Source organism: Mustelus asterias, chromosome 10 (genome assembly GCF_964213995.1).
Source record: "Mustelus asterias chromosome 10, sMusAst1.hap1.1, whole genome shotgun sequence".
NCBI lineage: Eukaryota > Metazoa > Chordata > Chondrichthyes > Carcharhiniformes > Triakidae > Mustelus > Mustelus asterias.
Genome location: NC_135810.1, coordinates 110,027,825 through 110,044,900, shown reverse-complemented (window position 1 = coordinate 110,044,900; position 17,076 = coordinate 110,027,825). Strand labels below are relative to the sequence as shown.

Sequence of the window (17,076 nt, the reverse complement as noted above, 5' to 3'; positions counted from 1 at the left end):
GTGCAGAAGGAGGCCATTCGGCCCATCGAGTCTGCACCGACCACAATCCCACCCAGGCCCTACCCCCACATATTTACCCACTAATCCCTCTAACCTACGCATCCCAGGACTCTAAGGGTCAATTTTTAACCTGGCCAATCAACCTAACCCGCACATCTTTGGACTGTGGGAGGAAACCGGAGCACCCGGAGTAAACCCACGCAGACATGAGGAGAATGTGCAAACTCCACACAGACAGTGACCCGAGCCGGGAATCGAACCCAGGACCCTGGAGCTGTGAAGCAGCAGTGCTAACCACTGTGCTACCGTGCCGTCTTTCTCTTATGTGATTTAACCTGAGCTTGATGGTGTATGGAATGGAAATGAACAGAACTGAAAGTCGGGTGCTCTGTGGGCAGTGCCAGTTTGATGCCGGGGCGGCTGGTTAAGCATACATCTCGCTATGTGCACTGCCACCCTCGATACAGGGGCAGTGCATCGTAATGCTTCACAATGCTGCTGATCTTTAGCAAGAGGTTAATGTCAAGCCATGACTTTTCTGTTGATAGGAGAAGCTACCTGACTCTTCACGAAGTGGATCCTGGTGAATCATGGGAAAGTAGCTCGGGCGAGCTGGAGCGACGGGGTCGACTAGGAAGCGAAGTTGGCTGCCTTTCTGCATCTACCTCTACCGAGAAATGTGACATCTTGGACAGTCTCCACCTGAACTTCACACTCTCCAACAACCTTAGGTAACAGATACCCTGACATCGCGCTACACTTTGTTTAATAATTTCCCACTGATAATTTGTTTTATTTTCTCCTCTCTCTCGCATGGCTTTAATCAGACTTGACGCGGTCCCATAGCTGAAAACCATATATTACCTTGCTGAAAGGGCCATTGTTTACATGTGTAACTAGACAATCGCAATCTCCGTTGCCAAGTCTGCGACTCCATCTCTCTTCCTACCTATTGTCTGAGGTTTGCATCCTTGGGGAGCTATTTGACTCCAAGCTGAACTTCTGACCTCTTAGCTCCTCCATTACCAAGACAACCTTCTTCAAACATCACTCATTGCATTGAAAGCCTCATCTATTCCTCTGTTGCCCTTAGGCCTGACTATTCCGATCCTTCCAGGCTTCAAGGCCTCTCACCTTGAATCCTCTCCAGACTTGAACTTACCCAAAAGTCTGCGCCCTTTATCGACACGTTCTGTTCAACCACTAGCCTGCATTAGCTCCCAGTCCAGTTAAGTTTTAAGTTTATTTATTCATGCCCCAAGTAGGCTTACATTAACACTGCAATGGAGTTACTGTGAAAATCCCCTAGTCGCCACACTGTGGCACCTGTTCGGGTACACTGAGGGAGGATTTAGCATGGCCAATGCATCTAACCAGGCTTTCAGACTGTGAGAGGAAACCGGAGCACTCGGAGGAAACCCACGCAGACACGGGGAGAAAGTGCCGACACTGCACAGGCAGTGACCCAAGCCGGGAATTGAACACGGGTCCCTGGTGCTGTGAGGCAGCAGTGTTAACCACTGTGCCACCATGCCGCCCCATGAGTTAGCCCTCAATTTTAAAATTCTCAGACATTTTTTTCAAATTCCTCCATGGTCTCACCTTTTCCAAACTCTGTGACCTCCTTCAGCCCTACAATCCTCCAAGATCGACATATTCCTTGAAGACTGGTCACTTGTGCATCCCTGACATCATGAGGGCAACATGGTGGCGCAGTGGTTAGCACTGCTGCGTCACAGCGTCAGGGTCCCAGGTTCAATTCCTGGCTTGAGTCAATGTTTGTGTGGAGTTTGCACGTTCTCCCAAGACTGTGTGGGTGCTCCAGTTTCCTCCCACAGTCCAAAGATGTGCAGGTTAGATTGATTGGCCATGCTAAATGGACCCTTAGTGGCAGGGGGATTAGCAGGGTAAATGCATGGGGTTACGGGACTAGGGCCTGGGTGGGATTGTGGTCAGTGCAGACTCAAAGAACAAAGAACAATACAGCACAGGAACAGGCCCTTCGGCCCTCCAAGCCCGCGCCGCTCCCCGGTCCAGGATTGAATCCTGAATCCAGGATCCCCGCCCAATTTTCCAGCCTATCTACATCCTAATATCCTATCCACCGAGCTGTCCCTCACAGCTAAGATGCTTTGTTCATCACAACCTATTAACTCACCCCCACCCCCCCATTCCAGACCATGTGATCTCCAGGGAGAGGCGAAAACCCAGAGTGAAAACCCCAGGGCCAATATGGGGCAAAAAAAAATCTGGGAAATTCCTCTCCGACCCCCTGAGGCGATCGAAACGAGTCCAGGAGATCACACTGGCCCTGATCAGAAAATGCTTCCCAACCCTATTCATTTCCACTTCTGCTTTACGAACACCATCTGAATTCCCTGCCCCCGAGACAGGTTACCAACTATCCGCAGTCTCGCTCTGTACTGGCATCAGCAAGATGATCATAGAATGATCTATCAAACAAAGAACAATTAGCCCGCGCCGCTCCCGAGTCCAAACTAGACCACTCTTTTGTATCCCTCCATTCCCACTCCGTTCATATAGCTGTCTAGATAAGTCTTAAACGTTCCCAGTGCGTCCGCCTCCACCACCTTGCCCGGCAACACATTCCAGGCCCCCACGACCCTCTGAGTAAAATATGTCCTTCTGATATCTGTGTTAAACCTCCCCCCCTTCACCTTGAACCTATGACCCCTCGTGAACGTCACCACCGACCCGGGGAAAAGCTTCCCACCGTTCACCCTATCTATGCCTTTCATAATTTTATACACCTCTATTAAGTCTCCCCTCATCCTCCGTCTTTCCAAGGAGAACAACCCCAGTTTCCCCAATCTCTCCTCATAACTAAGCCCCTCATACCAGGCAACATCCTGGTAAACCTCCTCTGTACTCTCTCCAAAGCCTCCACGTCCTTCTGGTAGTGTGGCGACCAGAACTGGACGCAGTATTCCAAATGCGGCCGAACCAACGTTCTATACATCTGCAACATCAGACCCCAACTTTTATACTCTATGCCCCGTCCTATAAAGGCAAGCATGCCATATGCCTTCTTCACCACCTTCTCCACCTGTGACGTCACCTTCAAAGATCTGTGGACTTGCACACCCAGGTCCCTCTGCGTCTCTACACCCTTTATGGTTCTTCCATTTATCGTGTAGCTCCTCCCTACATTATTCCCACCAAAATGCATCACTTCGCATTTATCAGGATTGAACTCCATCTGCCATTTCTTTGCCCAAATTTCCAGCCGATCTATACCCTTCTGTAGCCTCTGACAATGTTCCTCACTATCTGCAAGTCCTGCCAGTTTTGTGTCGTCCGCAAACTTACTGATCACCCCAGTTACTCCTTCTTCCAGATCATTTATATAAATCACAAACAGCAGAGGTCCCAATACAGAGCCCTGCGGAACACCACTAGTCACAGGCCTCCAGCCGGAAAAAGACCCTTCCACTACCACCCTCTGTCTTCTATGACCAAGCCAGTTCTCCACCCATCTAGCCACCTCCCCCTTTATCCCATGAGATCCAACCTTTTTCACTAGCCTACCATGAGGGATGGACTCGATGGGCCGAATGGCCTCTTTCTGTACTGTGGGGATTCTATGATTCTCTGATTTTTCCATCAGTAGTTGCCATATATTCAGGTTCTTTGGCCATTCCCCATGAGCATTTACTAATTTCCCACTGATAATTTGTTTTATTTTCTCCTTTCTCTCGCATGGCTTTAATCAGACTTGACGCGGTTCCATAGCTGAAAACCATATATTACCTTGCTGAAAGGGCCATTGTTTACATGTGTAACTAGACAGTCACAATCTCTGTTGCCAAGTCTGCGACTCCATCCCTCTTCCTACCCACTGTCTGAAGTTTGCATCTTTGGGGAGCTATTTGACTCCAAGCTGAACTTCTGACCTCTTGACTCCTCCATTACCAAGACTACCTTCTTCAAACATCACATATTGCATTGAAAGCCTCATCTATTCCTCTGTTGTCCTTAGGCCTGACATCTCCTACCTCTTTCTCCTTCTTTAAAATTCACTCTGGGCAAACGCTACATTGTGTGATTTTGTGACAACCAATGTGAGTTTCATCGACTGCGCTTTTGATGACATTTGCTTCCTCTTGCTGAAGGTGGCAGTAGTGGCTTACCAAGAGCTGGGGAGGTTACAAATTCACACTGGAAATCCGGTTGGTAAATATCAACAAATTAGTGGCGACCAGTTTTCTTGAATTGACTGATGATCAGCTGAAGGAACACAGTTTCAATAATTACTTGCATTTTAGTCTTTAACCCACACAGTTCCTCCTCCAATTAATATATTAATCATAGAATCCTTATCGTGCAGAAGAAGGCTATTTGGCCCATCGAGTCTGCACCGGCCACAATCCCACCCAGGCCCTAGTCCCATAACCCCATACATTTACCCTCCTAGTCTCCCTGACACTAAGGGGCAATTTAGCCAATCAACCTAACCTGCACATCTTTGGATTGTGGGAGGAAACCGGAGCACCTGGAGGAAACCCATGCAGACACGGGGAGAATGTGCAAACTCCACACAGACAGTGACCCTGAGGCCGGAATTGAACCTAGGTGCCGTGAGGCAGCAGTGCTAACCACTGTGCCACTGTACCACCCATTAATTAGTGACTTCACTGCCCAAAATTATTGCTAGATGTATGAATATCCGTGCATCCCATTCTGAACATTATAATCTGCGTAAAATTCAAATGATGTCTTTTTAAACTAACTCTTCACATGCGTGGATTGATCCATATATCTGTGTACATCTATTTGTATACATGTGGTTTGCGCATATGTGTATATGAGGAGTTAATTATTTCAGTTTTATTTTAAGAGGATGAGGAGAGTCCCAGGTACTAAAGGAAGGAATCATATGTTACCTCGCCAACCCTATTTTATTAAATTCATTTTTATGGGTTGTGAGCATCGCTGGCTAAGCCAGCATTTATTACCCTTGAGAAGGTGGTGGTGAGCTGACTTCTTGAACCGTTGGAGTCCCCACAGTGCTGTTAGGGAGAAAATTCCAGGATTTTGATCCAATGACAGTGAAGGAATGACGATATATTTCCAGGTCAGGAACTTGGAGGGGAACCTCCAGGTATCTGCTACTCTTGTCCTTCTGATGGCTGTGGTCATGGATTTGGAAGGTGCTGCCTAAGGAACCTTGGTGAGTTCCGGCAGTGCATCTTGTAGATAGCTGCCACTGTTTGTCGGTGGTTGAGGGATTGAATGTTTGTGGAAGGGATAGCAATCAAGTTGGCTGCTTTGTCCTGCATGGTGTCAAGCTTCTTGAGGGTTGTTGAAGCTGCACTTATCCAAGCAAGTGAAGAGTATTCCATCACACACCATGTAGATGGTGGACAGACTTTGGGGAGTTAGGAGGTGATTTACTCACTGTCAGAGTCCTAGTCTTTGACCTGCTCTTGTTGCCATAGTATTTATATGGCTTGTCCAGTTCAGTTTCCTGTCACTAGTAACCCCAGGTTGTTGATAGTGGAGGACTCAGCAATGGTAATGCCATTGAATATCAAGGGAAGACGATGAGGTCATTGAACTTCTTTCGGCACTGCTCCACAGCCCCAGAATTGAAGGGTTTGACACAGTGTCACAGTACCATCTCCCTCCAGATGGCACGAGTATATTCCTAGCTGACATGTTGCCACCCATATCTTAGTGTTTGTGTCTCCTGACTTCAATTCCCTTGAAGAGGGCTTGGAGGCTTTCTTCTCTTCCTGATCAAAGAATACAGAACAAGAAAATTACAGCACAGGAACAGGCCTTTTGGCTCCCCAAGCCTACACCGACCATGCTGCCCGACTGAACTAAAACCCCCTACCCTTCCGGGGACCATATCCCTCTATTCCCATCCTATTCATGTATTTGTCAAGACTCCCCTTAAAAGTCACCATCATATCTGCTTCCACTACCTCCCCCTGCAACGAGTTCTGGGCACCCACCACCCTCTGTGTAAAAAGCTTGCCTCGTACATCTCCTTTAAACCTTGCCCCTCGCACCTTAAACCTGTGCCCCCTAGTAATTGACTCTTCCACCCTGGGAAAAAGGATGCATTGCTTGGTTGCTTGTTGCAGATGTTTCTGTTGTAGATATAAGAGCCAAAGTGCAATGAAAAGATTGGTGAACCAGTGAATTAGGTTATTTGAGATTTACGTATGTGAGACAAATACCTTGGGCAGGATTTTTGCTCCCGAGGTGGGCAGCTCCGGGTGGGACATTTCCTGGCTCAGAGCACACACTTTAGGAAAACATGACCCGAATGGCACGAGTTTTATTCCAGGAGGGGTCATGGCTGTGCAATGGGGTTGGGTCTGCCATCCTGGATGCAGATTTCAGACATCCACGGGTTGCCGGGTACTGAAGAAGGCTGGTTAAAACGCTTTGGCCCAGTTATTTTATTAAATTTTAGGCCCTCTGGCCTTCACTCTCGCACCACCTCACCCCTCCACCAACTTCCCATGCACCATCCATGCCAACCCATTCCCCCCATCCGCACCCAATGGCCCCACATAGCCTCTGTGCCAACCATCCACAAGGTCTCTCAAAGCCCCATTTCAACTTAGTGCCAATGCATGAGCTCCTACCCATCCCCATGGCCCCCTACGTCGCCTTTGCCAACTTGGTCATAACATGCCAATGCATGCCCCTAACCACTACTCTTCGCCCTTATACCCTCCATGCCAACTCACCTAATATCCACTATAGGTTGTTCTCAGCAGTGATGCTGAGATGAAATAAAATAATGTTCTAAATACTTATTACAGAATTCACTATATAAAGAACATCCCATCCATCAAGCTCCAGTCAATAATCCATTCAAGTACTCAATCCATTATAAAAACAAATATTTGTATTCATAACTCAAATCATAAAATCAAACTGTCAACTTTCAGCTACCTATTATGATAATGATAGGTTGTGGAAAGTAGTCAAGCAATGCAACAATGATAGCATTTGGGGTAATGTCAACTAAAACTACTAGACTGTTTTATTCCCATTGACACAGGCAGGCAGTTTTCTTAATTTTAAAGGGAAGGGATTGAAATAACTTAACAACTTGAGAGTTCCACATACATTATCCACTCAATAATAGCATTTGCGTCTCCACCATAAAGTTGTGGAACACACACTGTGAGATGAGGCTGTCCCTGAAGTGAAACTCAGGTTTACTTGTCTTGTGCAATGAGTTGAAATGCCTCAGCCAATTTGTAATGTGTCTGTGCACTTCATTCCCTGTCACCTTTCCTCGATCAGTTAAAATGGAATCTGCTGGAAACGCAGATCTGAGTCCTGTCTCGATCCTTGGTCCTGGGTACTGCACTACCCCGCCCCCCTCTCACCACCCCCCCCCCCCCACCACCCCCACCCCACCCCCATAGTATAAATCCTGTCTGATTTTCTTTGCTCTCAGCTCTGACAGAGGGTCATCCAGACTCGGAATGTTGGCTCTATTCTCTCTCCACCAATGCTTTCAGACCTGCTGAGATTTTTCACCATTTTCTGGTTTTGTTTCTGGGTCCCGCTCGCCATTTTGAAAACCCTGTGGACCCTCCACGACTCAGTGAAGATCTGGCCCTATGTTCTTTCCTCCTGATGCTGAATTGTTCTTGTAAGGGTTTCTTATCCAGTTTCCATGTGCTCCAGGTAATAACCTCCACTTTTACGGTAATTACAGACGGCACGGTGGCACAGTGGTTAGCACTGCTGCCTCACAGCGCCAGGGACCCGGGTTCAATTCCTGGCTTGGGTCACTGCCTGCGAGGAGTTTGCACATTCTCCCTGTGTCTGCGAGGGTTTCCTCCGGGTGCTCCGGTTTCCTCCCACACTCCAAAGATGTGCAGATTACGTGGATTGGCCATGGTAAATTGCCCCTTGTCTAAAGATGTGCAGGTCAGGTGGATTAGCCGGGTAAATGGGGGTAGGACTGGGGTTGGGACTGGGTAAGATGATCTGTTGGAAAGTTGGTGCACACTTGATGGGCTGAATGGCCTCTTTCTGCACGGCAGGGATTCTATGATTTTTACACTGGATTTAGGGCCACGGCTACTGTATGGGGTGTGCAAATGAGCTGACTGAGGAAACTCTGTGCAACAAGCTCTCCGAGCAGCTGATCGGTACTCGTCTCTTTTAATCAGCATAACATCAGTGCATCTATGAGGAAATCTCACCGTGTGTCATGTGCATCTCTGTGACTGTTAAAATCAAGCATCACCTGGGAAGTGGTGTGGTTGCAAATTGTTCTGTCTTGCTTACTTGGTAGCGGGGAAAAAGCTGTAACTTTGAATAAATAGGCTTTTCAATCAGCAGAACCGCGTCAGCAAAGTGAACAGTCCTGTGACTTCCAGCATGAAAATAATCGCTGAATATTAGATTTCACCAATTGTGTTCTGGAACAGCATTTATTCCGCTGAGGAAGGTTTCAGCAAGGAACTGTCGTTAGCTGGATGTTGTCGCCACGAGATGTGATAGCAATTGACTGTGGTGAAGAGTTGTAAGTCAATAATGTGTAAGCTCAGAGGCAGCTGAGCGGGGAAGTGCTGAGTGAGTGCAAAACAGGTGTAGAGCAGAAACTGCTAACCGGATGAACAGATTAGTTTGGGGAGGCCATTGGAAATACAGCTGTACCTCAATAAAGTGAGTCAGCGACTTCAGGAAGCGTAGTGGAGAACATGTCCCTCTCCACATTAACGGGGATGAAGTAGAAATGGTCGAGAGCTTCAGGTTTTTACATGTCCAGATCACCAACAACCTGTCCTGGACCCCCCATGTCGACACTATAGTTAAGAAGGCCCAACAACGCCTCTACTTTCTCCGAAGACTAAGGAAATTTGGCATGTCAGCTGCAACTCTCACCAACCTTTGCAGATGCACCACAGAAAGCATTCTTTCTGGTTGTATCACAGCTTGGTATGGCTCCTGCTCTGCCCAAGACCGCAAGAAACCACAAAAGGTCGTGAATGTAGCCCAATCCATCACACAAACCAGTCTCCCATCCATTGACTCTGTCTACACTTCCCGCTGCCTCGGCAAAGCAGCCAGCATAATTAAGGACCTCACGCACCCCAGATATAATCTCTTCCACCTTCTTCCGTTGGGAAAAAGATACAGAAGTCAGAGGTCACGTACCAACTGACTCAAGAATAGCTTCTTCCCTGCTGCCATCAGACTTTTGAATGGACCTACCTCTCAACTAAGTTGATCTTTCTCTGCACCCTAGCTATGACTGTAACACTACATTCTGCACTCTCTCATTTCCCTCTCTATGAACGATATGCTTTGTCTATATAGCATGCAGAAAACAATATTTTTCACTGTATACCAATACATGTGACAATAATAAATCAAATCAAATGTTTTCAAATTGGGAGGGTGGGATTTTCCATATCCCTGCGACACATTTTGCGATGGCTCACCATTGGCCGGTAATGGGATCTTCCAGTCCCGCCATGATCAACGGAGTTTTCCATTGTTTGCCCCTCTGCTGCTGGGCAACCCGTGGTTGGGAATCGCCGTCAACAGCACTGGAAAATCCTGCCAGCGAGAACCCCTGGAAAATGCCGTCCTCTACAACCAGCCTTTGAGCTATTCAAGACTGCAGTAGTATTTGTGCATGCATGTACACACACGAGGGGAAGCCTTGAATTAACAAAAGATAAAGACTTCAATTGCCAAAACGTTAGCTTCAACAGTTGGTCACACAAAAGACATATGCTCCACTTCTGTTACTTGTAATATTTAAACTGGATAGATTTTGCACAGATTATTAGATCTGATCCCTTGGGGAAAGCAGGGATATATTGGTATTGTCACTGGACTAGTAATCCAGAGGTCCAGAGTAATGCTCTGAGGTCCCAGATGTGAATCCTGCCATTGTAGATGGTGAATTTTAGATTCAATAAAACTCCAGACTTAAAAGTGTGATAATGACCAAAGTTCACTTAATGTCCTTGTAGGAAGGAAATCTGCCATCTTTATCTGGCCTGGCCTACATGTCACTCCAGAACCATAGCAATGTGGTTGACTCTTAACTGCCCCTTCAAGGCCGGTTAGGGATGGGCAATAAAGGCTGGCTCTGCCAGCGACGCCCATGTCCCATGAATTCATTAAAAAAAAAGTTTTCACCCTCGTCATGGGGTTGAAAATATTTTCTTCTTCTTGTGAAAGAGAACCTTTGGGATACTGAGGTGAGAGTGACAAGCCACATGCTGTTACTGTAATTTCTTTTGCTAGTCCTGTTTCTAGTGGGGTTCCCACTGGGAAATAACCGTTCAAATGTGTACGATGGGGGGGTTTATTTCAACTTGTGGGAGGGATCCAAAGTATGGCCATAATTAGGGCGGCACGGTAGCACAGTGGTTAGCACTGCTGCTTCACAGCTCCAGGGTCCTGGGTTCGATTCCCAGCTCGGGTCACTGTCTGTGTGGAGTTTGCACATTCTCCTCGTGTCTGCGTGGGTTTCCTCCGGGTGCTCCGGTTTCCTCCCACAGTCCAAAGATGTGCGGGTTAGGTTGATTGGCCAGGTTAAAAATTGCCCCTTAGAGTCCTGGGATGCGTAGGTTAGAGGGATTAGCGGGTAAATATGTGGGGGTAGGGCCTGGGTGGGATTGTGGTCGGTGCAGACTCGATGGGCCGAATGGCCTCCTTCTACACTGTAGGGTTTCTATGTTTCTAAATACAAAATAGTCGCAAATTTCCTTCACCTAGAGCTTGGTTAGAATGTGGAATTCGCGACCACAATGAGTAATTAAGGTAATTAGTACTGATACATTTAGTGGGAAACACTGGGCAGGATTTTCCATCCATTTCCATCGGTGGGATATTCCGTTGGCATTAAATTCCTCCCAAAGTGCAATGCAATTTATGGAACTCTCTTCTACACACAGTGGCGCAGTGGTTAGCACTGCTGCCTCACAGCGCCAGGGACCCGGGTTCAATTCCGGCCTTTGGTGACTGTCCGCGTGGAGTCTGCACGTCCTCCCCATGTCTGAGTGGGTTTCCTCCGGGTGCTCCGGTTTCCTCCACAGTCCAAAGATGTGCGGGGTTAGGTTGATTGGCCATGATAAATTGCCCTTTAGTGTCCCAGGATGTGTAGGCTAGGGAGATTAGTGGGTTAAATGTGTGGGGTTACAGGGATAGGGCGGGGGTGGTGGCGGGGGGGGGGGGGGGGCTGGGAAAGATGTTCTGTCAGAGAGTCAGTGTAGACTCGATGGGCCGAATCTGCACTTTAGGGATTCTGTGACAAATAATGCCAGAATAGTTGTAAATTTTAGATCTGAGATTGAAAGATTTTTGTAAACACAGGGTTTTAAAAAACTGTGGTGAAAGGTGCTTTGTGTAGTTAGGTCATTGATCATCAATGATCTCCTGAAGTGGTGAAACAGTGGGTATTAACCATCTTTCCCTGTTCCTGAATTCCAAGATCAAAATAATCCGGTCTGTCTATATAATCGGTGAAGGTTTTAGGATAACTTACATTCTTTTAAAATCAGATTTAGACTGCGTTAATGTCAATCGGAGTCATTTGGACATAGACTGTTGACTGTGTCTATATTTACATCTCTTTTATTTGTTTCTTCTTTTTGCAGATGTGTTTTAAGATTCCTGAAGATTTCCAGCCTTTTTATCTTCGTAGTTGTTTGCTCAGTAGGTGCTCTGTTTTCTATTATTTCATGTCGAGCCAGTTTTAGTTAGCTTTCCTTTGGTTGCTTGCATGAGTAAAAGCAGTAACTAAGCACAAACACAGTTAATTAAGGCCACTGTTACTATTCTCAGACGGGCATTGTAATTTGGGAATGCGAGTTGCTTAATGCATCACTGTGTTGTCTGATCACACTCCTGTGAAGTGGCTTGGGATGCTTCATTACGTGAAAGGTGCTATGTAAATGTAAGTTGTTGCATGGTTGTACTGCCAGCTTCTTCTCAGGAGGATAGGGAAATTCGGCATGTTTGCTACGGCTTTCACCAACTTTTACAGATGCACTGTAGCAAGCATCCTTTCCGGATGTATCACAGCTTGGGTATGGCTCCTGCTCTGACCAAGACTGCAAGAGACCACGAAGGGTTATGAATGTAGCCCAGTCCATCACGCAAACCAGCCTCCCATCGACTGACTCTGTCTACACTTCCCGTTGCCTCAGAAAAGCATCCAGCATAATCAAGGATCCCGTGCACCCTGGACATTCTCTCTTGCACCTTCTTCCGTCAGGAAAAAGATACAAAAGTCTGAGATCAAATACCAAGAACAGCTTCTTCAAGGCAGTCATCAGGTTTTTGAATAGACCTATCTTATATTAAGCTGATCTTTCTCTACACCCTAGCTATGACTGTAACACTACATTCTGCACTCTCTCCTTTCCTTCTCTATGAACGGTATGCTTTGTCTGTATAGCGCGCAAGAAACAATTCTCTTCACTGTATCCCTATAAATGTGACAATAATAAATCAAGTCAAAATAGGGACGAACGTAGGAACTTCACACGTAAATACCTGAATGCTGGCAGAAAAATCCATTCCCAAGATGACCAATTGATAAACTACTCATTGTCACTGGACTAGCGACCCGGAGACCCAGGGCAATGCTCTGAGGTCCTGGGTTCAAATCCCACCATGGCAGAGGGTGAAGCTTGAGTTCAATAAAAATCTAATGATGATTATGAATCACTTGTTGTAAAAGCCCATCTGGTTCACTAATGTCGTTTATGGAGGGAAATCTGCCGTCCTTACCTGGTCTGGCTGACAAGTGGCTCAAGAATGGTTGACGCTTAAATGGCCTAACAAGTTGAAGGGCAATTAGGGATGGGCAATAGAGGGTGCAAAGGCTCAATTAAGCTTCCTGACCATCACAGATGGGTGAGACTAACTAGGAGTCTTATTAGAGTTAAAATGTGCTAGTGGTTCTTCCACAACCTTTCCTCAAGTGCATCTGTGAAGCAGATAAGTTTATAAGACACCTCCGCCACCTGTCTTAGTGGGATTTGAACCCAGGTCCCCAGAGTGTCACCCTGGGTCTCCAGATTATACTCCAGTAACAATACCCAATGCCGCTGCCTCCCCATGGCATTCAGTGTCACGCCGATGGCTTGCCTTGTTGGGGTTTCTTGATTTACCATGGCTAATCCAACTATAAGACCATAAGACCATAAGACATAGGAGCGGAAGTAAGGCCATTTGGCCCATCGAGTCCACTCCACCATTCAATCATGGTTGATTTCAACTCCATTTACCCGCTCTCTCCCCATAGCCCTTAATTCCTCGAGAAATCAAGAATTTATCAATTTCTGTCTTGAAGACGCTCAATGTCTCGGCCTCCACAGCCCTCTGTGGCAATGAATTCCACAGACCTACCACTCTCTGGCTGAAGAAATTTCTCCTCATCTCTGTTCTAAAGTGACTCCCTTTTATTCTAAGGCTGTGCCCCCGCGTCCTAGTCTCCCCTGCTAATGGAAACAACTTCCCTACGTCCATCCTATCTAAGCCGTTCATTATCTTGTAAGTTTCTATTAGATCTCCCCTCAACCTCCTAAACTCCAATGAATATAATCCCACGATCCTCAGACGTTCATCGTATGTCAGGCCTACCATTCCTGGGATCATCCCGCACATCTTGGGACACTAAGGGGAAATTTAGCATGGCCTGTCCACCTAACCTGCACAACCAGGCGGTACACTGGCACAGTGGTTAGCACTGTTGCCTCACAGCGCCAGGGATCCAGGTTCAACTTTGGTCTCGGGTCACTGTCTGTGTTTGGAGTTTGCACTTTCTCCCCGTGCCTGTGTGGGTTTCCTCCGGGTGCTCCGGTTTCCTCCCACAGTGCAAAGGTGTGTGGCTTAGGTTGATTGGCCCAGGGGGATCAGCAGGGTAAATGTGTGGGGTTATGGGAATACGGCCTGGGTGGGATTGTGGTTGGTACAGACTCAATGGGCCGAATGGCCTCCTTCTGCACTGTCGGGATTCTATGATCTTTGGAGCGTGGGAGGAAACCGGAGCACCGAGAGGAAACCGACGCAAACACGGGGGAGAATGTGCAGACTCCACAGAGACGTCACCCAAGGCTGGTCCCTGTCGCTATGAGGCAGCAGTGCTAACTATTGTGCCTCGTGCTACCTACCACGTTGCTCGCAGAGATGTCCTGGGCAGATGGCAACCCTAGAGGTTCAGCTGGACTTAAAGCTCAGTGCGTTTTCAAACAGATCACCTCTTGCGGCTGGATATTGGAATTTATGATGTGGGAAAAAAGGGAGGAATGGAGTAATGACTGCATGTGATTGATGTGTATTGGGCCGAGATGTTTGATTCAGCTCACAATATTGGGCAGAATCCATAGGGAATAAATTTAAATCCAACAACCAATCTCAACAATGACTTCAGTCCCTGAAATAGGAAGAGACTTTAAAATTGGAGGGAAGATAAGCTTAAACATTACCGTTGACGATAAAGCATTATTTCTTCTGCCATTATTAAATCAACTAGATAAATAGATTGACATATATTAAAATAGGAGATAGAAGAATTACTGTGGATATTATGGATTTATTAATGTATTATATTACTTTTTCTGTTATTTTATTGGAAATGAAATAAACAGGTTAACACCTGTTGTGGTTGACTCTCAACTGCCCTCTGAAATGGCCGAGGGAGCCACTCAGTTCAAGGGCAACTAGGGATGGGCAATAAATGCTGGCCAGCCAGCAATGCCCATGTCCCACAAATGAATAAAAAAAACCTGCATTTAGGTGATAACATATGGTGCACAAAACTACAAATACTATAGTTATTGGAAATTTGAAATAAAAATGTAAAATGCTGGAAATGCTCAGGAAGTCAGGCAGCACCAATGCAAAGAGAACCAGAGGGCAGGATTTTCCAGTCCCCCCGTGGCATGTTTTGTGGCATTGGAGGCTGTCCACCATTGGTCAGTGGCAGGATTTTCCAGTCCCATCATTGTCAATGGAGTTTCCCGTTGTTCATCCGCTGCGGTTCGGCTATCGGCGGGACCGAAGGACCCTGCTGGTGGGAACGGCTGGAAAATCCCACCAAAGGTCACGGAACATAGAATCCCTACAGTGCAGAAGGAGGCTATTTGGCCCATCGAGTCTGCACCGACTGCAATCCCACCCAGGCCCTATTCCCGTAACCCCACACATTTACCCTGCTAATCCCCTGACACTAGGGGCAATTTAGCAGAGCCAATCAACCTAACCTGCACATCTTTGGACTGTGGGAGGAAACCGGAACACCCGGAGGAAACCCATGCAGACATGGGGAGAATGTGCAAACTCCACACAGACAGTGATCCAAGCCGGGAATCGAACCCGGGTCCCTGGCGCTTTGAAGCAGCAGTGCTAACCACTGTGCCACCGTGCCACCCATAACAGTCAACAGTATGATGTTAACTACCATCCTTCACCCTCCGCCACCGCAGCTTTCCCAGTGGCGAGGGGTGCATTCAACAGGAAACCCTGTGGACAATGGCAAGACCGGAAGATCCTGTTGCCAGCTAGTGGCAGGCTTCCTCCTGCCACCATGTGGGTTATGCGGTAAATCCTGCCCTTGGCCATGTATGGCCCTGAGGTGATTTTCCAACCTCATTAAGATGATTTCTGGCTCCCCAACAGTGCCTGACTTCACCCCTGTCTCAGCTCATCTGCTGCTGAAACCCTCATTCCCATGCACAGTTAGCTGGTCTCCCACATTCTCCCTTCTGCAAACTTGAGATAATCCAAAACCCCACTGAAGGCCAGTGTGGTAACTGTTATCAAGTCCCGTTCCCCTAAAACTCTAACGGTGTGCTTTGTCTGTATAGCGCACAAGAAACAATACTTTTCATAGAGTCCCTACAGTGCAGCTGGAGGCCATTTGGCCCATCAAGCCTGCACTGGCAACCATCTTACCCAGGCCCTATTCCTGTAATCCCACATATTTACCCTGCTAATCCCCCCAACACTCAGGGGCAATTTCGTACGGCTAATCAAATTAATCTGTACATCTTTGGACTGTGAGAGGAAACCGGAGCACCCAGAGGAAACCCACAGGGAGAACGTGCAAACTCCACACAGACATTCGCCCACGGGCAGAATTGAACCCAGGTCCCTGGCCCTGTGAGGCAGCAGTGTTAACCACTATGCCACCATGCCGCTCACTGTATATCAATACATGTGACAATAATAAATCAAAACAAAATCCCTGTGCTCACTGACCTACCTTGGGTCCCTGACAAACATGTCTTGACTATTAAATTCCCCATCTTGTTCTCAAATCTCTCCATTCCCCCAACCCCTCCCTATCTCTGTAATCTTCTCCACCCCCATAACCCTTAGAGGTATCTGCACTCCTCTAATTCTGGCCTCTTGAACGTCTCTGATTTTTAATTGCTCTAGCCGCCTGGGCCCTAAGCTCTGGAATTCCTTCTCTACATGTATGAGGCAGATTTTTTACACAGAAGGTGGTGGGAGCCTGGAACCTTTTGCCGGGGGAGATAGTGGAGGCGGATACGCTAGTGACTTTTAAGGGGCGTCTTGACAAATACATGAATAGGATGAGAATAGAGGGATATGGTCCCCGGAAGGGTAGGGGGTTTTAGTTAAGTCGGACAGCATGGTTGGTGCAGGCTTGGAGGGCCGAAGGTCCTGTTCCTGTGCTGTAATTTTCTTTGTTCTTTGTACAACCCTCCACGTCTCTATCTCACATTCCTCCTTCATTTAAAATCTACGTCTCTGACCAAACTTCAGGTGACCTGACATTATATCGCTTTCAGTGGTTCGGTGTGATGCTTTGTTTTATAAGTGCTCCTGGGAAGAAGCTTAAGACCATAAGACCATAAGACATAGGAGCGGAAGTAAGGCCATTCGGCCCATCGAGTCCACTCCACCATTCAATCATGGTTGATTTCAACTCCATTTACCCGCTCTCTCCCCATAGCCCTTAATTCCTCGAGAAATCAAGAATTTATCAATTTCTGTCTTGAAGACGCTCAACGTCTCGGCCTCCACAGCCCTCTGTGGCAATGAATTCCACAGACCCACCACTCTCTGGCTGAA

The 17,076-nt window shown here is 47.2% G+C and overlaps 1 protein-coding gene across 1 annotated transcript in view; it reads left to right on the top strand.

Annotated features, from left to right (window-relative positions):
• The first annotated feature begins 492 nt into the window (after positions 1–492).
• Positions 493–17,076, top strand: part of oca2 (oculocutaneous albinism II) — a 331,959-nt gene continuing 315,375 nt past the window's right edge. Inside the window, exons 1-2 of the mRNA XM_078221469.1 lie at positions 493–731; positions 11,625–11,682. Coding sequence (XP_078077595.1) covers positions 493–731; positions 11,625–11,682 — 297 coding nt within the window. The remainder of the gene's footprint in view (positions 732–11,624; positions 11,683–17,076) is intronic.